At 40.1% G+C, this 25,085-nt stretch overlaps 1 protein-coding gene across 2 annotated transcripts in view; it reads right to left on the bottom strand.

Annotated features, from left to right (window-relative positions):
- Positions 1–25,085, bottom strand: part of SLIT3 (slit guidance ligand 3) — a 482,119-nt gene that overhangs the window by 151,352 nt on the left and 305,682 nt on the right. For both annotated transcript variants that reach the window (XM_031506039.3, XM_085591180.1), the window contains 3 exons: positions 23,824–23,965; positions 9,104–9,175; positions 3,872–3,943 (listed from right to left, as the gene is read on the bottom strand). In XM_031506039.3, coding sequence (XP_031361899.3) covers positions 3,872–3,943; positions 9,104–9,175; positions 23,824–23,965 — 286 coding nt within the window. The remainder of the gene's footprint in view (positions 1–3,871; positions 3,944–9,103; positions 9,176–23,823; positions 23,966–25,085) is intronic.

Raw genomic sequence — 25,085 nt, 5'->3', positions numbered from 1 at the left:
CTGCAATGGTCTAAAACTTATTCATGCAGATTAACACCCTAAAGGCTTAGACTATTTTGTCATATCTCATAAAATGTACCCAGAGAGTCTTGATATGGCCTTCCAAACCTACATTTGTGGGATGTTTACTGACCCCAGGAATGACATTTATCTTTGATACTATTAACAATAACCAAATGCTGACACAATTCTCTCGCTGATACCAGACCAATTCTGAGGTGATTAAGTGGAAAATTAATTTACTTTCGAAAGTGTGTGCTGCAATCTTGAAGCATGAAGCTGTTCCTATTGTCCCCCATGCTCTGGGCTGTTGTTAACCACTCCAGCTCCTGCAGAGATCCTGCTAACCACAGAACACAAACACCACGTACTGCAAAGAGAGTGTTTCTGAAACTTTTCATTCAAATTCAGGCAATACATTCCTTTGCAGCCAACCAATTTTGCCACACTTCTCAATGCAGGGGTACTATTTACGCTCATACTGATATGGAGGAACTATTGCATTGCAAGACTAATTCTTCCAGGACAACAAGAAGAAGAGGAAAAGCCAGGAAACTCCAGGAAAAAGAAGGGAAAAGTTCTTAAAGCATAATAATTCCAGTTCTTATTCTGCAACAACCAGGCAAAAAAGAAATTATGTGCATCCCCAAATGTTCCTAAGTAGAAATTTCTTGATCCAAGGAGTAATATGAATAGGGAAAAAAAATCCCATTTGAAAACAGGCATAGAAAAAGTAAAAAGTAACTTATTTCTTCCTGCATATAGGGAATGGAGAAGTCCTGAGTACCCTACAGGAGCAAACTTGCCCTTTTTTTGCTAAATGCAGAGAAAGCCCAAGGTAGAAATAGTTGATTTCAAGTATAATCATTTTGTGTCCTGTTTTAACTCCCATAGGTGAATTTCTTATTAGAGAAAACATACAGATTTAAAATAAAAAACTTATGACCTGCTAGCACAAGGACCACTTAGCACTTTTAAAAGATTTAAGTTTTAGACATTTTAGAGGAAACAGCTTCCATTATAAACATCCCCATGTTTTGAAAACTGCCCTATACATTTTTTCCTACCATCCCAACACAAGTACAACAGGCAGAGTACTCTGGGAAGCATTTCTGCCTGGAAACACCAAGCCAAGCTGACTTCAGAAGCAAGCAGAGTAGAACCCACTAAATAGAGGCCTGCATTAGGCAGGCAGACTAACAACGCTGGCTGCCTTCCAGAGGAGCACTCTGGCTCCCCAGACCCATAGGGAGCACTGTGATTGCATGCAAGCAGGGAGCAGAGGGAGGAGCACAAAATGGGAATAAAAACAGACCAAAAAAGCGCAAGGATAATAGGTCATACAGCAGCACTTCATTTTTAATGGGAACCAAGTTGCTTATTCTCAGTTGTGCATTAATACTTTCCCCTCCTTTCTTCTGGTTGGAACTCAGCTAGCTGAAAAGTCCAGCTGCTCTGTGCAGAGATTAAACTTTGATGATGTTTCATTAAAATATACGCACCAATCACACCTGAGTGCTGCTCCTGGTATGCAGAGCAGTGTTCCTGCAGGGCAGGCAGCTGAGTGAAAAGTTGCTGGGGCCTTGGGCACCCAAAAGACTCAGCTGCTAAGAGAAAACACTGGTAAGCCACTGTCTCCTTCATTCCTGCCTCCTTGCTCTTTCCCCTTGGGCAGTGTCATTGGCAGGGCTGGCACTGCCAAGGATTCCTCACCTGGGGAAGCTTTCTTCAGAGAAAGCCAGATTCTGCTGAGCAGGCTATCACCTTGCTCCATAAAGATATATATGGCTCAGAAGCTGAAAGAACTACAGGGAGGAGCCTGCCAGGTCTGAGTGCACAGGTCATGAAAGATGAGGGAACTAACCATGGCTTGTCAACTACAGGGAAAATATTTTTAAGAATTACCTGCAATGAACAGCAGGGGCAAAACCTTCCAAAAGAAAGTAAAAACACAGCTGATAACTGACCCTAGAGGAGGAGGCTGATAATTTCAAGACTAGAGTTGATACTGCCCTAGAAACAAGGCTGCCAAGGAGAGGAGAAACTGTGTTTTACAGCTTTGTGTGTCTGTGGTGGAGGGAAACTGAGGCAAACACGGAACAAAGGGAAACCTTGGAGGCAGTTCCCTTGTTGCAGCCTTTGCTGTGCTGCATCTCATCTCCCTGCCACAACCTACTGGCATTAACTTCAGCACTGTTTTACTCACTTGGATATGAACACATTATAACATCATTTACTTAAAATATTGCCCTGGATGACTGTGCAGAGAATGCACAGTCATGTCACTTGCTGCTGTCTGCAAGTCAAAACACCATAAACTCCTGCCCAGTTTATATTCTCATTTCCTCTCTGTCCACTCTGATGTGTTTTGTCCCACACTCCTGAGGCCACCTGGGGATATCTGAATTAACTGTGCTAAAGCTGAATAAATTCTGCCTCGGGAAGTCAAGCCCAGTGGAAATGTCTTGCCGATCCAGCTCACTCCTAGCCAGGAGTTTTGCCAGGACCAGGAAGCTGCAGCACTGCAGCATCAGCATTAGTTTCACACTAAGCCAAAACTGTAGCCTTCAGTAAATGTCACTCTCTTGCTGAATTCTTTCCAGACAGCAGTGAGGGATTTGACCATTTCCACAGCATGTTGAATAACACCACCAGAACTATTTAACAAACACCAGCAACACTTAATATATATTTCTGGCATTCTCCCAGCTGGATTCAGGGCATAAAAAAAGGCAAATCCTTCTGCATTCTGGCTCTCAGGTTTACTGCAACATGTAAGTTTAGTACTTAATAACTTTCTGATATTCTTCTAGCCAAAAAATTGTTCAGTTTCTCAGAATTATCCAGTATTCAGAAAATAAGTTGATGTCAGCTTCTAGAAACAAACTACAGTTTTTAAGAACCAAGCTGGGTTATATGAATATTAATGAGATAATTGTTTCCATACTGTTTTTAAAATTAACACAGGTAAACATAATTCTAGTTCTGCTTCCCTCTTCTCTCAATGTGGGGCTTTCTACCACTCTAGTTTATCCTCAATATGCAGCTTCTGACCTTGTATTGCTCTTTTTACCCTTTAAAAGCTCAACTGTTTTAATAGTGGTGTGGGTACCTAGGCTGAAATACAGCTGCATGTAAATTCAACTTGGTGCTAAATCGGTTTTCTGTGTTCTATAAAGAGAAACAAATGGCTGTCAAGAAATCCTACCTTCCTTTTATCTCCTGTATGAAATCATATCTTAGTTCCCTTCCAGCTTAATAAAGCCGTAATTACAGCTAAGGTGTATAAACATTTATAAACATTTTTCTTATGATTAGGTCCTTCCCTAACTAGTTTGAAGAAAAAAAGACAAACCAAAACCCACCACCACAAAAAAACTAAACAAAACAAAACCAAAATCTTAAACAAAAACCAATCAAAAAAACCCCACATCACAAAAAAATCAAATAAACCAGAAAACTCCAAAGAGAGTGTAATTTCTTTAGTAGAGAAAAATATCCAGTCTGGAAATATTTCCCCAACTCTTCCCCAGTTAACAGCACCAATCATGTCTAAGGTGAGGTTCTGGTGTGCCATGAGGAGTGTGGGAGCATGGAGCAGCCTGCAGGTGCATGGGTGCAGAAGATTGAATAATTCACTGATTTGAAGAAGTGCAGACGTCAGCAGCCTTATGAGAGACTTGTAGACAGGCCTCCTTCTAAACTTCATTTTTCATTTACAAAATTTTTCATTTACAAAAGATCAGATGCTTCACACAAGCTGGCAGTTGCACACAGAAACATATGTTCCCCCAGACAGCGCATTATCATTTTTATTCCTCTTACATGCAAGCTCTCCCCAAATGCCCATTCAGTTCTATTTTCTACTTACAATGAAATGAGAGATTTCAAGCCTTTGAATGCATCAGGTGCAATGTCAGTTATTTGATTCTTGCTGATGTCTCTGTGAAAAGAAAGAAGGATCAAAAAAAATGTTAGTAAACAGGAATCTAATGAAAATATTGTAGCTGTAACTTATTGGAAGAACACACTTGGTATAAAAACAGAATTAAATGATCATATTATCTCAGAGAAATGATGAACTATGTAATGGCAGAGATAGGTAAATTCCAGGAAGGATGAGAAAACATCAGCCAGTGTGACAGGCCACAGCCTCAATAGAGAGCACCCTTCTTAATAAGGGCTTTGACTTCATGGATGTTAAAGAAAGGTTTTTACGAAGAACAACAGTGATGTTGATAAAACCACCCCAAAGCCATTAATACTGGAGATGGCCCTGCAACCCTGCTCGAGCAGCCTGTGACAAAGCACAAAGGTGTCTGAACATTTCAGTGCAGGCATGGAAGGCCAACTTTGTACCAGCAGAGTGGATCGTGCAGCCCTGGTCCCAGAGCAGGGAGCTCAGCCCTGCTCCACTGAGCCTGGAAAAAACAAGCAGCACAAAATCCACTCAGCACTGATCTGCTGAAGCTCAGACACTGGAGGAAGCCTTCGAGCATCTGAATGGGAACTGTGGAGCTCTGAAGGCAGCAGCACTGGGGGGACCCCACTGTGCTGACCACTGCAGACCTGTCAGGGAGCCCAGCCAGATTCCAGCCTTTTGGCTGTGCTGGATTGCCTGCTGGATTTTTGAAGTAAAGTGTGCTCCTCGTTTGGAAAATACTCTTCAATTTGAATCATAAGCAGCTAAGAACACACAGATAAATAAGGCTGTGCCACAGTAACTTTATACAAGGAGCCCAATTTACTGCACTTGGCACCCAGGTGCTCAGAGTTGGGTGCCTCATCGTGACTGTCACTGTCATTAGACTTTCTGTCCATCAGCTCAACCAGGTGCTGAGCTGGGACACCACCTTCAGCCACCTCACTGCACTCCCTGATAGCTTCCCAGCTAGTGTCAGCAGTATCAAATATCAGTATCAGCCCTCATAGCTGATATCAGCTTGTGTCACTAGTACCAAATCTCTTCACTGATAGCTGCACCAATGCAATATTTCATGTACATCTTCACTGATACTTCCACTGGGGCACTTGCTATGGATCCAAGTGGACTCTAAATAAAACATCACTTGAATGAGAACTTACTAATCAGAAAGTAAAGAGGTTTTCCATTCTCTACATCTTTTGAGCTACGAATTATATTGGTTAAAATTTTAATGAGATCCTCAAACTCTTTTCAAATCTAGCCATGTAAAGTGGGATTTTTTTGTTTGGTTTTTTGGTAACTTTTCTAAGGTTTGATTCTTTTTTAAAGCTCATAAAGAATGGCTCTGCAATCTACTGATGTTTTCTGCTACAATATCCTTCCTAGCAGGACAGGATTCATATAAAGTTTCAGTTTTGCAGCTTAACTTACAGCAGCCAAACTTGCCACCTAGAAGATAGGAAAATTATTTTTATTTTTCTACAGGATTTTGTGACACTTGCTTAGACTGACTGTTGCTTTTCATCTAGTAAGGAGAAATATGAAGTGGATCAATCCTACCTATTTATTGAAAAATGTTAAATATTGAGGAATGCTAAATATTGCTAAATCACGGAAAAAGACGAGTTTGCATCTGAAAAGGGGGATCTAGTTTTTGAGAGGAGTATTTCAGCAGTGTTGTAGTGACCTGCTACATCTCAGCATTTCCAGCCTCCTCTCCCGAGCGTGTAACTGATGGTGCCTGAAACGCCACACTGGGCCACGGCACTCTTGCTTCATGCAGATGCACTGCAATCAGCATTAGAAGATAATTAGACACATTATTTCCTTTCCATTAGAGCCCAAGATCCACTGCTCTCGGATAAGAAGATTTCATCTTCTGACTTGAGAGAGAGAAAGGGATTCAATTTTGTCTGGTACTTCTGTTCCCTTTGTTTGGCCTGCTTTGCTGAGATTGTCCTATTCTGTCTTTCATTTACATCAAGACAGGGACAGGCTTTTCTAAGCTGCACAACTAGGACAATTTAGATGACATAAGGCTCATTTTCTTACTTTAGGCTATCTCAGAATCACTCAGGGGAAGTGTGTCTCTTCAACTGGAAATGTAATAAAATTATCAGGATTGCACTCAGGAAGGGATGATATCAGTCACCTCACACTCCCTCCCTGCACCTCTGACAGCATGATAGAAATCTCTGAAAAGGTTGTTGCACACACCTTGGAGGGTGGCTGTGCTCAGTCACCGGTTGGGGACATAAATTGGTTTTGACTTTGCACCAGAGGAGCAAGGATACCCTGCAAGTTGCTGAGTAACACATGACTGCATGGCTTAAATGTCTTCAGGTTTTGAAACAAAACAGATTTATTTTTAGATGTAGCCAAATGCAAAACTATTAATAGCACTGGTTGAATACTCTCTTTGTTGACTAACATTATTAAAAACAGATTACTTGATTATCTCCAACATATAAAATGGACTGTTCTCATTTGACAAGTGTACTCAGCAAAACCCATGTCATACACAGTTTAGTTTGTAGAAGCTGCTTAAAAATGTCACAACTCCACAGAGCTACTGGGAAGCCTGTAAAATCTCAATGTGTTTTCTGCTAAAATGTGGTAAAATTAGTCTGACAACATGAAATGCCACTACAAGCATCAGAGCCAGAGAGGTGCAACCACAACCTTCAAAGTTATTCCATGTACTTGGCTCTTACTCTTGCTCTACAAAATTGTTAGTTAAAAGAAGAGCAGAGACAGGAAATGTGGGCAATTCTGATTAAGTCCAAGACAAAATAGGTTTGAGCTCCTTTAACTGAACCTAATCATCCAAATAATTCTCCCATCCTGGAAGTTGTTGAAGAGATAATTCTAAACAGCAAAATGCAGCTATATGCAAGTATAACACTTGAATTAATATACATTTTTTTGCTATCATCTTGAACTTATAATATCAAGTCATATCAAGATTATGTTGGACAAGTGGATCTAATTTAATAATTAATCTCAGTTATCCAATTAGCTAAGGAAAGGAAACTTCATTATCTTGCAGGAAATACTCAGTAAATAATCAAAATACAGGGAGTACAGAGTTGCAAATGAGGACTATCATCACTAACATTCTTGCATATTTTTTTCTTGCAGAAGGAGAAGAATACAATACCATTTACAGGATTATGCTAATACTATCCTCTGAATGATATTAAATATTATTATAGTAGTTAATAGTAACAATAACAACAATTACATTAATGTTCAGCATTTGTACCCCCAGTAGGGCATCCATTAATTAAATTGATAATCTTTCTGCTATGGCACTGTTCATTGAAATCAAAGTGACAGAAATGAAGAAAGGCTAACAAACTTCAGTGATACTGAACTTATCTTTCCTCTAAAGGAGAAGGATGGATGATTCTTTTGTTTGAGGATATAATCTTTTCACCAAAGTATATTTTTGTGTTAACAGGACTGGGAATCTTGAAAAGATGGTGTCAGTAGTCCCCTTAAATACTGAAACAAATGTCCTCAATAAAACTAGGTGTAACAGAACTGTTGCTCAATCCAGGGCCTCCCTGTCCAGCAGGAACTAAACTTTAACAAGGAGACAGGTGGACAAACAAATGGCAAAACATGTGGTTTGTTATGGGACATTCTGAACCCAAATACCTGCCCCAAGTGCTCCCACAAGATCCTGTCACGCTATCTAAGCTTTGGCACAGATCATCTGGCACAATAACTTATTATTTCATTATGAGTTCAGATCTCAATGAGTGTGCCAATTATACCCCAAAAAGCTGTTAGCACCACTTGCTAATGGAATTCTGCTGCGAAATTCTAACATTAATAATTTCTCATAGCAAGTGCTATGTTGGATAGGGCAGCTATCTACATGAAAGAATATTTTTTGGTCAACTCCCATAAAACTACACTTTGCCCATCAATGAAAAATGAAAAGACAGTAAAACATCACAAAAATCTAAAATTAGTCATACCTTAGAAAGAACTATGTAGTGATTTTAATAATAAAAAAGTTACAATTTAGGTCACTGAAGAGGGATCCATCATTATTCACTGAAATTACCATCTCACTATCCAATACAGTACTTCTTTAAAAATACATACAGCTATACTGAAAGTGAGACAGAAGAAAAGAGACCATCTAAGATTGATGATTTGACCTGTTAAATATTCAGATCCGTATTTACAGCTCTTCAGCTCTAGGAATTTTCTAAGCTGGGACTGGAAAACACAGCAATTTTGCCCTTAAATCAATGGAATGGTGCAAACTCACTTCAGTTTCCCAAAGCTATCTGATAATCCAGTGCCTTCTCTGAAATGAGCTGACAGTGTCTTAATTCCAGCATTGATCACATCAGAGAAGAACTGCAAAGGCACTTTTTTAGCAGCATTAGCACTCATCTCCAAAGCCTGTATGACTTCTGGAAGTGACTGCTCCAGTGGCAATATCTCCATACTGTGGTGAAGAGGGGTAAGCTGCTTTACCATGATTTGTGTCATCGTGGAACTGTCACATCATCTCTCACATATCAGTCAAAAATGAAAGAAAAACCTGACTGGGGGAATGCCTCGTGTTATCTGCATGACAGCACTGCTGCACATCAGGATTATAATGCTTTTTAATCCAAAGAGAAAACATAAGAGGTAATAAAAGAAGAATTATCTGGGTATCCACTGGTGATTAAACGACAGAGAAAACAAGCTGCAGCAGGTTTCTTTGTTTTCTTGTAAACAGTCAAACCATTTCAACATCAGCAGATGAAAGGCACTACAAAGAACTCCTCACTGCTCTGCAAGAACGTGACTGCTGCTAGAACTGGGGTCAGCCACCCTGACGTGCTGCAAACAGATGAGAAACGGATGGGGAGAGGAACGGAACTTCAAATCTATTCTGAGGAAGCAGATCTGAAGTCTGAACAGACTAACAACTAATTAAATCACATCGTTTATAACAGGAAGTGAAATTAAGCATTATTAAGAATTTCATGCACTGCTAGGCATCCTGAACCAAATTCCATTGTTGCTTACACTCTGAAGAGATGATTTGTGCAGTCCCCAGTGATTTCAACATAGAATTGCCAATATGTTTCTAAAATGAAGATACTGAACTTGAAGCTAGAAGATTCATGATTGCTCTTGCATGTTGGTCTTATTAAAACTTACATTCTCTTCAGCTTCTTGTACTGGGTGAAAGCTCCAGGGGGAATGATTTTGATGAGGTTTTGTTCCAAACGTCTGAAAACAAACAAAGCAATATACATGTTAACTACACAGCTATAGGACAGGAATCACGTTCAATATGACAGCACATTTTATATAAATAAAAAGCAATTTTACAGGGTCTTTTGCAAAGCATGGTTTTATTTTGAAGTTCACTAGAGAGAGAAAATACTGAGAAAATGACTTAGAAAAATAAAATAATCTCTCTGCTAAGATAGAAGAAATGTCACAAGCTAAGGAAATTACATTTTTAAGGCTCATGGAAATAATAAAGAATAGTAGGCATATTTTAAAGTTAAGGTAGAAAATACAGACACTTTCCATGACTAGGTGTTGTAAATAGAATGGAGCTGTTTAAACGGACAGCTAGGCTGGGCTGTGACAGCTTAGTAAACAGATTAATAACACAATCAGACCAGTTCAGGAGCAACAACCTGGGAACATGCTAGAAACCAAAGTGAATTCACTGCAAGGTGAATTCAGATTTTTAAGAGGACGGGGAGCATTTTATGTTATAAGGGTAAAAAAAGAGACCTGCATCTTCCTATTCCAACTACCAAATACTTAAATTTTTCAACAATATGGTCCAGACTACATAACAAGTCTGCTCTTTTTATTTCTAAGATTTGGCTTAAAAGAAGTATTCTTTATGAAGTACCATAAATGCATCTATTATTAACATAAAATGTAAGCAGCTTTAAGATACCACATACAGCAACCACTGAGATTAATTTCTGTTCCTTCCCCATAGTAAAGTATTTGTCAGCAAGTTCCGTGAATTCCTGCTAAAAGGAATGGCTTCTCCTCAGATGAACTTTAAATATTCATCTCCGTTAGAAATGTAAAAGTGGATCCTCAAACAACAAGTTCCACTGACCACGGCAGCTAAATTTCTACTGAGTTGGGACTGAGACCAAAGTGTGGTTTCACCTTGCTCTTATTTATTATTAAAATGTTGTGTATTTTCTTCCCTGAAGTGCCCTAAAAAGCAGAAGTTTATGTAGTAAAAAATATGTGGTTGAAAACAGCTTAGAATTGAAATACAAAAGCATATTGGAATGATGAAATGAGGCACTCCAGTCATTTCACGTTGCAGCAGCAATGCAGATGGGAGAAAAAAAAATTTAGAACCAGGAATGACAATAAAATGAAATGGGAGAAATAGGAGAAATGGGAGAAGGGAGAAGTAAATCAAGGTTTGCAAAGTACTAGGGAATAGTAGAGAGAAAATGTATAAGCTCTCTATCACTCTGGAGATCTGTGCTTTCATAAGCAAAAGAAAAAAAAATCCCCTTGAAAATAAGATCATTTGCCAGCTCATTTATACTCTAAGAAGCTATTTAAGTACAAATATTTTGATATTTGCACAGTCAGCTTGTACAGCCAATGTGCTCGCCCTCTTTTATATCTGCAGCCATCTATTTTTTAAAGGTTGTGATCAGAGTTAATTCTGTTCCTTGTTTTGTGATTTGAATTAGTGTCTGAGATTTCCCTTCCAGTTGGTCTAAATATAACAGCTTCATTTCTGGCAAGTCCACAGTGGCATGCAAATCTCTGTGAGCTCCGGCACGCCGCTATTGTTGGGTGTTTGTCACCAGAATGAGCAGCACACACTCTTCCCATAAAGGCTTTTTGTCAGCTTGCCAGTCGGGTGTTTCACTCCTCCCAAGTGGTTCTGTGCAGGCACTTCTAGGAACAAAAGAGGGTCATGCCTGCCTGATTTCCTGGCCCTGGGGATGGAAACTGGGGCTCAGCCATCCTGCAGGGCAGCATGCAGTCCTCACAGGGAACCCCAAACACAGGGATGGGGGGACACGTGCAGCTCTTTACAAGCAAAATTCCCAAGCAGTTTTAGTGACTTAAGGCTGGAAATATACACTGAGTTTTTTCTCCCACAGAGGGTGAAAAAAATAGCCAAAATTGGAATAGCCACAGGTCACAAGTAATAAAAAATAAAATTAAAAAAAATTAAAAAAAAAAAAAGAAAAAAATTGTCTAGAAAAAGCAGAGAGGAAGACAGAAACAGGAGTTATTTGAGAGTTGCATTCTGAAGCTACCTAGTGAACTCTTCACCCTCTCCTACAAAATCTGGAGCAGATGGCCTGCACAGAAATAGATGGACACAGCACCTGTCATCTGCTGCTGTATTTCCACCACAGCACCTGACATTTTTTTTATCCCACAAAGCCCTCTGCAAATGAAGGACTAAAGAATGCTCATAACATGTTCTGCTCAGTGCACCCCACCTTGCAGATGGTACCAAGTTATAGAATTTTTGCTGGATCAGTCCATGACTCACAAAAAGGGATGGGACCCTGACTGGTTGCAGACTTAGGATTTATTATCTGTCTGTATCATACAAGTAAAAAGTAAGAGACAGAGAAACAAACACCTATGCAAATCTAGATCAAATACAAGATGGCAGCTTATGCAAAGCTTTTTTCTCTATATTTTTTGAACTAATAGCATAAAATAAAAGGTGTAAAGTCATTATACTCTAACCAAAAAGAAAAGGACCTACATGGGTTTAACATTAACAAAAATACTTCTATGAACTTCAAACAATACACAATAATTCATTATATAAGATTTAAACTTTTTCTATCTTTGCAAAGCATATATCTAGGACTTTTCACATCTTGAACTATCAATAAATTCTTGTTCTTTCTTGTTCTTTATGATAAATATAAATGTATTCACTTGGTTTTTATTTTTTTAGCTTCCCATGAGAAGGTTTTGAAATTTCTTAGCCTTTCTCAGCTTTATGTCTACTTTCTGGGGTATTTTTGCACTTTCTAAAATCTTTTCCCTTTTTATATCCTACAGTACCACAGGAACACCACAGGCCCTCATCAGGGTGTGTTGGCAGGTGGGCTCCAAGGTGGGCACAAACCAGAGCACCAAGTCCAGTGCTGAATTAAATAAGCCTGTGCTTTAACAGAATGAAGTACTAACCCAGCTTCCATTTGCTTTTTACATAAATGCATGTTACAGAATGGCAGACCTAGCCTGAGAAACATAATGCAGTTTCACAAGTAAAATAACAGAAAACACCTTGTTTGTATTAATACTTTACTCTTTCACCTCATTTAGCTCATACATGACATGTTAAGTACAGCAGACAATTAAAAATCTCAAGAAATTCTAGGTTCTGCCAAGAGGGGTGCTGGCCCTTTCAGGGTGGTGAAGGCCTAATTAGAAACCATACAATGGGAAACTGCTAGAGATGCCAGCATGGAAATAAAATGAAAAGCAGTATTCCTATTGTCCTTTTTTTTTTTTTTTACCAAAAAGTGAGAAAGTATAAATTTTACAGGCACATTTTATTTCTGAGAAGATTACCTATGTTACCTAGAACATGACCTTTGGAAAACTGTGGTTTTTATGGTGTATCCCTATACTGTGGAGTGCTGTCATATGCTATAAAACCATCTATGCTAGTGCAAAGCAACATCTGGGAGTTCATTTTTTGGGGGTAATACCAGAATATAATATAGAATAATTTTACAATACATTTGAAAAATATGTACAAGACACACAGTCCTAAAAGGCTAAATTTTGATAATTTAAACTACCACCTCCCTTCCCATTAAAGGTTTCCTACAACTCAATAACATTTTTCTTTATTCTCCTCTGGTATTTCATACTCAGGTCTATTTAAGAGACTCGCCAAGTGGAATTCACAAAACTGATAAAGTGAATTGGTCCTGTTCAAACTCCCCGTGGTTTTTGCTCCTCCTCTGTTGCCCTTGTGGCTGTGCCATGTCTCAGCTGCCAGCTGAGTGCTGAGATGAACTGAAGCACATCTCTCCCATCCCCACACACATCAAGGCTCTGTCTGCCTCTCCCAGCTTTATTTTAGAGGCTTTGACAACAACATCAAAGGACAGGGACAATTTCCTTTTTCTTCTCTAATATATCATCAGAGATTGGAAGGTATGAGGGCCCACTGGATTCAGATCCATTTTTTCTTGTAATAACATGATGCCAGACAGGATCAAATCCTCCTTCTTCTCACTTTTTTTAAAAATGACTTTGCAGCAATGAGAGCAAAAAGTAAACATATCAGAGAAAAAAACAGAACAAAACAAACCCGGGCAAACCATGCAGTTAAAGATGAAAAACTATCCCAGGGTAAAGAATAAGCACTCAAATTCCCATGCTAATCCTTTTCAAAGTTCACTGAGGTGCAAATCTTTTCATCACCTCCTCCTGTGGTGCCTGTATTGCTCACGCCCAGGATGACAAAACACAAAAGAATAAAAAACTCTGCCTAACAGGGACTTAGCAGAGCCAGCTCACACTCAGGAGTGATGAAGCCATTAGTCTTGAAGAGTGATTCCCCCTGCAGAGTTGGGGAGACAGACGTATTAATTTGGGCCTTAACTATCTCTCTTTCATTGAGGGAAAGAAAGAATTTGTTATTTGGGTCTCTAATGGAGCAGTTTGCTAGCAATTTTCCCATTTCAAACACTGTCTCAGCTGCTAATGTGCAATGTTTTGTCAAGCTTACCTACCCATAACATAGACAAATCACTACCTTGGAGAAAAAGAGAGGGAGTGAAGCATCAGTACTGATAATTCTCAGCTGTCAGATGAATAGAGCCTACAAATGAGGCAGCCACGCTCTATTAAGAGTGCCAGGAGCTCCTGCCTGAGCCGTGTCACCCACGTCCCTGGGCATGGGGTGGGCACCAGGCCCTGCTGGGACACGGAGAGTGAGAGGATGAGCCAGGCTGTTCCCTGGGTTCTGCTGGGCTGGCATGGCTCAGGCTGCCAGGACCACAGAGCCCCGAGCCAAAGCCACCTCCAAGAGGAAAACAAACCTGTGGCACTGGCAGGACACACAGCCTGTGTGAGGAGTGCTGGGAAAGGCAAAAACCTTTTCCTCCCACCCTATAATCAGGGATTTGCAGAGAACTGTGTGAGGAAAGAAGTATTCACATCCACCATGGGGACAGAAGCCAGGGATGGGGAGAACCATTTGTATTAGGAAGGAGGGAATTTCTAGGGAACACAACAATCAATCCAGGAACTGAAACAAATGGATTATGAAAACCTACTTGGACCATTATTCTACATTTATCTCATAATTTAGGCTCTCATATCTTACAATGCATTTTGGTCTCTGATGAAGAAAAGTCCACAGGTGTAGTTTCAGTATTTGAGGTGAATGAATCATACTAAATAAATCACCATCACACATGATCTCCTTACTACAAATCTGATCCTGCCGTGACACCTTTCTTTGCCTCTTCATCTGAAACATAAGCTTTATTCCTAGCATGCACAGCAGGTTTGGGTAGCTGCACTGAAGCATTTACCCAGGATGGGAGGAGAGGGGAGGAATCCTGCCCTGCAGTCACAGTCGGGACTTGCAACTCATCCAGCAGCAAAACGTGGAACAGCCACAGTGCCAAAACCTGCAGTCCTGCTGCTTCAGAAAGAGCTCGTGGACTGATAGCCCAGGGAACAGCTTTTTGTGTCTCATTCCTCAGTCCCCAGGTAGTGCTCTGGGATGGCAGGCCATGGAGGATTTGAGATGTCTGTGTTTATTGCTTGTTCTAACAGTTAAAGCCTTCAGCCTGCATCCCAGCCAGACTCTACCACCACTATAAAACCCCTAAACAAATAGAGTCCTCCAAGACATTTATACTGCTGCTTTTCATTGCAGCACCTGAATGACTTCCTAGTAAAATTAATAATAAGCATTATAAATGCCTCTTCTGGAGCCTGCCTTAGGAAATGGAGAGCTGAGAGCCAGGTCACAACTGGAGTTTCCCTGCATATTCCCTTTGCTGTTGATTTTCAGGGTCTAGCTGTCAAACTCCTGTTGTAGTCCTAGACAGAACTGCTTCCTAACAATTCACCTGAGGGCAGATCTTCAAGAGACAAAATCCTACCAACAGAGAAGTGACTTGTCAACATAAATCTACCTAGGAAGTTACACAGATAATTCTGCTCACCAAAAGACATCTTTCAGAATGAAAACAGATGTTTTGATATGTTCCCTGATACCATGGTGTTATTCTAAAAGCAGTGCCAGTGACATTGGATCTTCTGACACACTGCAGTGAATTTTAGTTTCAGCTCTGTAGCTGAGCAGCTGCTCAGGTATCAGTTGATAGCCACTGAATTTGTGATGGCAGCCACATTAGAAATCCATCCCCTCTGTTGTAGCATGTAAATTTTGCATTAAATATAGCACAGACACCAGAGAAATCTACAGACTGGTATTTCACAAAACATCTTTTGACAAAACACCAATGTCTCTCTAACCACATTAACACCAGAATGAAGCACTGTCCTGCCAAACCTCAAAGCTTCTCCATTTACCACTGTAACACTCCACACTTTTGGTGGGAAATTTTGGCTCATCACCTTTCATTGTAATGTCCCTGCCAGTCCAATTCATATATTTTCCTCTCTTTATCCCTGGAGGAGGGTGCAGGCTCCCCTGAGCTCCCTCCCATGACTGCAGGAGTGCTGCTGCGTTGTGCCCAGATATGAAAATCCAGGTGGGCTCCCCTGAGCCATCACCTGTGAGGGTGTTCAAGGTTAATCAGGAGCTGTTTTGGGGGCAGAATACAAAATAATGCCTCCCTGCTCTGATTCTAGACTAGACAGGCAACTTCCCATCTCAGCTGACTTTACTGGGGCATGTGGACTCGGGATCAGGGTTTGCAGGAAGAATTTTACCTCTGTGCCAGCCTGTGGCTGTGAACACAAATGCAGGAAACAGAGTCCTTAGGTTGGAGAGATGTGGCAATTTCCAGGTCCCTGCTGGTAATTCCATACCTCCTTCAAGCAGCACAAGAGCTCAGAGCGTTGGTGTTTCTGGGATGCTGTGGTGTAGTGAACAGCAGAGACACGGATCCCACACACCCTGGCACCCAGGGACTATAGTAAAAAAATGGAACCCTGATGGGAAGAAATGATGATGTCTGCTCCAGATCAGAAGGCTGAAGGATAGCTTCATTAAAACTATACTATATTGCATTAATATGCTATTTAATAAGATACTATACTATTCTACATACTTATTTCTTACTTACCTAACTCAAACTTGTGACTCTTTGCTGGGAATGTGAGACACAGCTGGATCCATTGGTCACTGACCCCAAACAACCTTCACCAGAATCCAACCCAGCCATCACTGCAGGTAAACAATCTCCACACCACATTCCACATGGAGAAAACAAAGGAGCAGAGAGAAAGATTGTTTTCTCCTCTCTCTGTTCTTCTCCTGAGAGACAGAATTATGTCCCTCGGTCCAGAGAATGGGAATGTCACAAGTGACTCCAGCTCAGACCCAGGGGTTTTGCTTCAGAAGGCTCTGAAGGGACCATCCCACAGGGGGCACAGAGTTCTGGAATTCACTTCCAGCACAGCCCCTGCTCTGAGCCCCACTCAGACCTCTGCTGAGCACTTTTCACTGTTATTTTTTTGGATTTTTTTTTAGGAGGGTTGTTTTGAGGTTGGGGTTTTTTGTTCTGAAGGGAAACAGAGTTTCTCTAGTACCTATGTGAAAGCAATCATTGACCAGTGGTTGAACCTGATAAATATAAACCTGTAGGGTTTGTTTTTAACAAGTCAGACCCAGAATATTTGCTTCACTGAGAAGCTCTGTGAGGTCCCAGAAAGCCTAACCCCTAAACACATCACATTGCTGTTTAATTATGGCTTGAGGACGTCGGTCCTGACCACCCTCTATTGACTTCCAATTATTTCCAGAAACTTCCAGCCCAGATCGCTTCCCACGTTTTCTCACAATGCTGTAACTAGCTCAGGGATATGAGGGCTTCAAGCTGACTTGCATTTTATTTGTCAAGTTGTAGCACAAAACTATTCTTTTAGTGAAACTGGAATTAAGCTGACAGAAAAAAACCAAAAAGTTATTTTTTAATCTCTAATCTAACTTGTTGTTAGGAGCTGTGTACATTCTGTACAGCTGTTTTTACTGCACATTTACAATACTGACAAGGAAAAGGCGGAACACCAGAAATTAGCAGGAAAATTAAGCAGCTTTTTGGTAGTTGAAATTCTGCCACCTGTAATATTTTCTCAACAGATTCTGTTATTTGACAATAGACATTCCTCAAATCCTTTCTTATCTTCACAGTCTTTTTAAGCAAAATAAACAGAACATGTGTTAGCCAAAAGACAATTAGTATTGCATCCAGTAAAAAATCTGATTAGTATATTTTATGTCAAAGTTGTGATTTTATGCTCTCTATTTTATTTTCTGTAATTGCTTTTCTTCTTCATAATCAGCTTTAGGACTATATACTTGTTATATATTGCAATCTCATCATTTTGCTTGGCAACACAGGAGCTTTGCAGTGAAATTTCTATTAAATAAAAGATATATGCCTTTTTGGTTCTACCACTCATTTTTATTAGTGATTATTAATTTGTGTTTATACTGGACTGAAGTGATAGCTCTGGGAAAAAGAGACTAGACACACACACAAAACCCCCAAAAACCTAAACCAAACTAAAAACCAAAACAATCTCAAACCTAAAAACCTTTTAAGTTTACTCCTACAAAGCTTGCCTGAATAAATTAACCTGTATATGACTTTTTTTTTTCTAAAAGAAATCTCACAATTATAAAAAGCATCAAAGAAGGTAAAAATTGATATGGCTGAAATGAATATTACCATGTGTATGAAATATAGAAATTTGTCAAAACAAACCCACCTTCTTGTGCCTGCAGATGACATTAGTTACACAACTTCAGAAATAAAGTAAAGATGTAAGTAATAAATCTGCCTTGATCTTGCAGCAGAAACTCCCTGCTGTTGCTGCTTATTTCTAAAACTGTGAAATGCAGCTTTCTGTTTTCCTTAATTTGTTTCAGCACAGAAAACTTTTTTATAATTTTCCATATATTAATATTTTCTTCACTATCAATCTAAAATATTTATTATTTCTTTACTATTTTTGTGTTTTGAACTCAACAAAAAATTTTTCTCCATATTTTTGGCCCAACAAAATAAACTTCTGTGGAATGCAAGACACAGTTTGCCTGGTGAGATCCAGAAAATAGTAGTCAGGCTAGACATGAGAAGCTGACCAGAGCCAATTTCCAGCAGTGAATGAAAATCATATTATATGATTCAACTGGAGGAGCCAGCCTGATTCCCCAGCCAGAGAACTTGCCACCAGAGGCAATTAGGGAGCATTTACTGCAGTGTTCAAGAATACTGTGCTGGCTTAAGCTGCAGTATTTACTGGAAGCCTGGAAAAATTATTATAATTTTCTTTCAGGAGGAAGAACAATGTTAAATGAAAAATTGTCATTCCTTTATCCATGAAGCTTACAGTTTTTATACATTTATATTCTTGATAAGAGAAAAACCACTTGCCTTTATGAAACTGAGAACTTCAAAGCCAATTGTTAAAAAATATGAAAATGGTGTCATGTAATTAATTTATAATTTATACAACAAAAAGGTATTCTTATTATAATGAATAGTTACTGGTGCTCAATCTTTCTATAATAGCTTTTCTGACTTATTTTAGTTGGAGGAAAATTAATTTTGAATATACCAATAACTTAAACACCTAGAAATTGTTCATCACCCTCTTCAAATCACAAAAGCTTCCTAAAGATTCCCATCTGAAGTCCTACTGGCCTGAAATGCACATTCCTGCAGGTACTGAGGAACAGAGAAGGCAATTTCTTTCTAAGACAATTCCTGAAACAACAAACACAGCAAACCTGTCTGCCTTCAGGTCTGCAACACTGCCCAGCACAGTGGTACCCTCATGACATTAAATTTGTCAGGAAACCATTCATTAAAGGTAGAACAACTAGAACATTACATTACAAAGTGATCATCTTTCAGAAAATTAGGTTTGTGTTCATTTTTCCAGAACCAGGAGAAAACCAACGTTACATTTTTCCTGTGCTTGAACTCTAGAATTTTTCCTAAGAGTAGAAATTCTGCACCAAAATAATGTACTACTTATACCTACAAAAACATCAAAAAAACACCAATTCAGCTATCAAAAGTGAGAATGCTAAACTAAACCCATGTAGAACAAGTGACTAAAACCAACCTTAGGCCAAGCCTAGATGTTGCTGGAAGGGCTGCCATCCCTGTTTGCTCCTCTCAGGTGTCAGAGGAAGCTGTGGTTATCATCTCAGCAGACATGGTGCCTAAACTGCACTTTTCCTTCAGGGACTGCCAGCCTCTTTATTGTCTGGAGCAATTGCATCAGCATTTAAACAAATGGTCCTCATTCAGGCACTTCCTACCCAGCTTTACTCTTGGCTCATTCAATTCTATTTCTCTTAATCTCACCAGACACAGAGCATGGTACAGGTCAAGTGACAGTGATGAAGCAAACTTGATGTGAACAGATCTCAGCTCTGTTTCAAGATTTAAGGATATAATTCACATTCTGGAGTTTGATTTATAAGTCTGCAGATGATTGAGACTTGGCTTTTCAGAGCAATTAGTGCTGCACAGCACAAAGTGTTCAAAGCACAGCCCTGTTGACTTTTGCTGCAGCTGTGAGTCCTCAACACTTCTGAACGTCTCAGCTGAGTCAGCCAGAACCTGAGATTACATCACCAGTGACCACCCAAGGAAAGTTTGTGCAACTCACTTGCCCAGAATCAATTAATAAAACCACTGGCAAGAAGAGACACAACCCAATTCTCTGAACAGCATTCATGAGATTCATGTGATCTTCCCCACAGTCCCCATTTTACAATTTTCCTGTTTCTGCAACAAGTGAACAGACCCTTTCTATATACACAGGCTCCCTCCCTAGCATCTCTGATGCATCCCTAGACAACAAGAAATTAATCCAAGTTTTCAACAGCAGCATGAGACTGTGCTGTGTTAAAGTGATACCACCACAAATATTCTCAAAAGCTTCAAATGATGACTAAAGCTACAAACATTAACTTTGGCATTTTCTAGTTAATTTCTTTCTTTTTACTTAAAAACAAACAAACAAACAAACCAAAACAAAACCCCAAACATTTAATTCAGTGGCCTTGAACCCAAAAGCTGAAATTACTGATTCTATCACAAGGAAACTCAAGTGTAACAGAAATATGAATCCCAGACCCCTGTAGTGCTCTCTAACTGGAATAGCAGCAGTGCAAACAGGAGCTCCCTGTGTAGTTTAAAAGTTAATCTGTGCCTAGATGGTCCCTGATGCACAGGGACAGACACACAAATTGTTGTTGGGTTTCCCAATACATGGTGAGGAGGCAGGAAGGCTCTCCAAGGCAAATGTGCTTTCTGATGGGAAGGGACTCATTGGCTCCACCTCTCCCTGTGTCCCTGTCCTGTCCCCACAGCCTGCTCAGCTCGTGTCCCAGTCCTCTGCCACATCCCCACAGTCCACCCTACACAGCTGGTGTCCACTGGCACCAATCTCTGGCCTTATCAGCAAATATTCCTTCCTTTCTCACAGCACTTTGCTCACCCTGTCTCGATTTCCTTTGTTCCCAATTCTTCTCCTCATGGGTTTGGTTGCTTCCTCATTTGAGCTCACCCTTCTTTCCCCATCACTTTCTGTACTGGGCTCAGCTAGTTTACATTCTCTCAAGCATCCCAACCACAATCCAGCCTCTAGCTTTAGCAAATAATTAATTCCTTCTTTTAAGCGATCTGAAGATCCTTCAGAGAAGCAGCAGCCAGTGCCAGTGATCTCCAGGCACGAGCACCCTCTGGCAGCAGGAGGGGGGCTGTGTCCTGCCTTTGGGGGGCTGTTTCACCCAGGGAAGTCTTGCACCAGCTGTTATCAAGCACAAAGGCACAAGTGGCAGTCCCTGCACCATGCTTTAAGGTGTACAAAATTCTCAGACAAGACCTGCCCAGAATTCACATCCTAAAATATAGCCTTGCTTGCAGTCATAAATAAAAAATGAGTGTATCAGTCAGGGGCAGATAAACAGCATGAAAACTTCCTTCTAAAGAAGGGGCAGAGGAAGTGTGTTGTGAGGTGGGAAAAGATCAACAGGGGGTTAACTGCTATTGTCCATGGCTGGGAGGCATCAAACAAATGTGGCAGGCAGCACATGGAAGTAAATACTGTTTGAAACACTACAGCCAGGGCTGGCAGTGCCCTTACCCCCAGTGCCCACATCTGCATGTGCAGGAGAACTGTGCTTTGGCTGATTTATGCCAGGGAATCACTAATGACTGAGAAAGGATCTATCCAGCCCATGTCCTGAGCCCAGAGCAGCTCAAACAATGTGGTTATAGGTCTCTGCTATCCCCTGACTTTGCTGGCTCTGTGGGCTGAGCTGTCATTCTGTCTGACAGGCACTGGCTGCAAGGTTGTGATCAAGTCTGAGCAGAAAAACAGATTCTTTGGAGGCTTTGTCTCCTCTCAGTTTGTTGGTCATGCCTCCCTCCCTACACCTCTCCAGCATCAAGCCCATTCTGCACTCACACCATATTCTTATTTACTTTGCATGCATTTTCTCTCATACTTTCTAAATAACTGCAACTTCTCCTTTTACTGTAGATGCTGTTCCAAAATAGGGAATGACTGTTTTGTTCATGTACCAGCAAACCACCACACCATATGTATTTCAGTATTTCATTAAATGCCTCCAGGTGCTTAATGCTTTTGTTTTCACCCAAGATAGTCAGGCAAAACTTTTCTGTGCTTATTCTCATGTGCTTCTCTATGCATAAAATGTTCATTTCTCCTCTGAAAAGCAAAACAGAACCACCTTGTAAGCAGAGAATCTTTTATAAGACTCAGCACACAGTCTGTATTCCTCAGCTTCAATTTCTTATAACTCATTTTTCCTCAGTCAATTTGGCTGCTGCTGTCAGCTCCCAACTGAACAAGAAGCTTTATAAAAAACCAAATAGCATTCTCTACATTCTTGCTACCTATTTTATGAAATTATGAAAAAGCAAGTCTGGGATACAGACTTCTAGCTTTCCTAAATTGCTTACTTAGTAGCAAACATTCTTGCAATGAAGTCCTTCACTTCAAGGAGTAATAGAGTAACATAACACACTTCTAAGTCATATGTGGGAGAGGGAAAATTAACATCATATGATGCTTAATGTCCCATGACAAGTGAGTTTCCTGGATTGTGATGGGTTTTTATCAACAAAAACAGTTTTAGGACTTTTTGGCAGCTTTGTCAGAGAAGGTTCTGCCTACCCATGCTAATGAAGAAAGGTAGGAAGGCTGAATAAAAGATCTTTAATTAATCCTGCAACAGAGTGAAATGTAGGTCACCTTTAATAACTGTGTTAGAGCAACAGCTGTGTGTTTCAATTTTGTAGAACAGTTTGTAAGTCAAGTGTTCTTACCAGAGCAATTTGGCTTACAAGAAAATACTGAGTTAGGGGGAAATACAAGAACTAGTTGAATTCAATGTTCCTTGGGGTTCTTTGCCCACAGCATTAGAAGGACAAGGATCAGCTGGAGCAAGTCCAGAGGAGGCCACACAGACAGGGAGAGGGCTGGAGCCCCTCTGCTCCTGAGAAAGGCTGGGAGAGCTGGGGGTGTTCAGCTCTGGGAAAACCTTAAACCTTTTCCAGTATCTAAGGGGGCTCCAGGAGAGCTGGAGAGGGACTTTGAACAAGAGCCTGGAGTGACAGGACAAGGGAGAATGGCTTAAAACTGCCAGAGGCAGGGTTAGATGGGTATGGGAAGCAATTCTTCCCTGTGAGGGTGGTGAGACCCTGGCACAGGGTGCCCAGAGAAGCTGTGGCTGCCCCTGGATCCCTGGAAGTGTCCAAGGCCAGGCTGGATGGAATTTGGAGCAACCTGGGATAGGGGAAGATATCCCTGCCCATGGTAGATGGTCTTTAGGATTGCTTCCAACCCAGAGCACTCCACAATCTTATGAATTTATGCTTTATCATGGTAAATTTTGCTGTGTACCAGGATTTATACAGCAACAAGAAGATGGATGAGTTCAGTGACCATACAAATATTTGAATTTATACTGTGTAGACTGCAAAAGCTGGCTGGATATCAGAAAACTCTGTATGACAAGAACCTAAATAGGAAAAGAATTGATCTGCATTCCCTGAGGACTAACCACAAGTAAAATGGTTTAATGTAACAGTATTTCAGGGCCACAGTAGTATGAAGTCACAGGCACAGAAATAAATTATTCCAATTCCTAAAGGCAAACAAGTCTGTAAAACAAATATCTGATTCCACAACACAAGTCACAAAACTGTTAAAGAACTAGAAATAACAATATGGAAAACGAGATACAGAGGGTAAAATCAGCAGGGACAATGGACTCTGATGTTCTAATTCATTATAAATGCATCCTGCCAAGCTAAAAAGATATCCCTCCATCTCATGGGGAAATCACTGACAAGAAATAAGAAAGGTCTGTGTATTTTCATTTACTGACTACAGAACTGCAATTCCAGGTTTGTGAAATGTAGACACAGTCTAAACTTAAGGCCTCAAGAACTTTATCTTGCTTTCAGGTAGGACAGTACCAAACTATTTTAATTTACATTTAAAAATTATTTGAGCCCTTAGATCAAAAGAACAAATCCAAGAGGATAACTACAATATACTTGACAACTACTTAAAACAGTTTTTAAAATGCGTGCCTTTCTTCCACACAGGAGGCCATGAAATGGAATAGAAACGGAGAGACCTGGAAAAGGTTTGTGCATTCGACTGGCACTTACATTTCCCAGATGTCCTCGGGGAGGTTGGCTGGGATCTCTGTCAGGCCCCTTCCCCGGCAATCCACGACGTTGTTGCTGCAGGTGCAGGCGGAGGGGCAGGTGATGGAGCTGGCGCTGCACGACGGCGGCTCGGACGGGGAACCTGGGACCAGGAACACATTCAGTGGTTTTAAAAATGACTCTGGGACCTTGGCAACAAAATACTTCAGGCTCTGAGTTTTGCAGATCCTCTGACTATGCGAAGTATAGTCCATATACAAAGTATAGTCAGATAATTTATTTGCAAAAGATAATTTATTTGCAAGTGAATCTAATATTCTACAAATCAACTGCAGAGAAAACATGTAAAGGGTTACTGTGTACTTATTCCTCCACAGCCTCCACTCTATCAATCTCTTTCCCTCATGAACACTTCCTTGGTCACCTTCATGCTCACCCATATATATTCATTCAAAGATTTTGAAATTAAGCTTTAGGATCAAGTAGTATTTCCAGAAGTTATCTTTGTCTAGAAGTTTCCATTACACAAACACTTCCTGAGTACTGAATGAAAGACTCTCAATCAGAGACAATCTGGTTTTGAAATGAGGTAACCTGTTAGGGTGTGAAGACTGGGAATATAAAGCCATTTTTTTTTCAAGGTTAGACAATGCAGTTAATGGAAACATAACAAGAATTTAGAAAAATATAAGTTCAGATCTTCAAACCCTCACTTAAGCTAGAGACAAAGACACAAAGCTACACACAGAGCACAAGGTGTAGCACGAGGACACTGCTCTATACAAATTCTAGTCAATTCATTAGATTCAGGCTTAATTAAGTGTCATTACATTTTTTTGAAACTGTAGCAATTATGTCAATTTTACTCAAATGGTTATGATTCCTACATTTAAAGTTTTGATATATGCACACATTTAGCCATAGATAAAATGGGTTTGCTATGCTAATTGAGGTTATCAAGATGTAGCAGTTATTGGTTTATTTATAGTGAGTCATATTTTCAAAGTACATTGAAAAAAAGAAGTCTCAAGTATCTTTATGTTGCGATACAGATGGCTAAATGTGAAGGCTTGTGCTGGTAAGAAGTGACAAAAATCGTAAAAGATTGGCCTTTTGGGTGGAAAAATAAAAACATCATAGTTTTAAAAAATCAGAACACAAATACATACAAAAATGTGGAAAAACTATTTACGAAGCTGTTAATTCTTGGGGTTTTTTGTCTTTGAAAAGACCCATGATGGATACTTTCATGTATTCTAACT

This window comes from Lonchura striata, chromosome 13, assembly GCF_050655825.1.
Source record: "Lonchura striata isolate lonStrDom1 chromosome 13, ASM5065582v1, whole genome shotgun sequence".
Lineage (NCBI taxonomy): Eukaryota > Metazoa > Chordata > Aves > Passeriformes > Estrildidae > Lonchura > Lonchura striata.
Note: the sequence above shows the minus strand (reverse complement) of the source record. Positions and strands in the feature narration are given on the sequence as shown.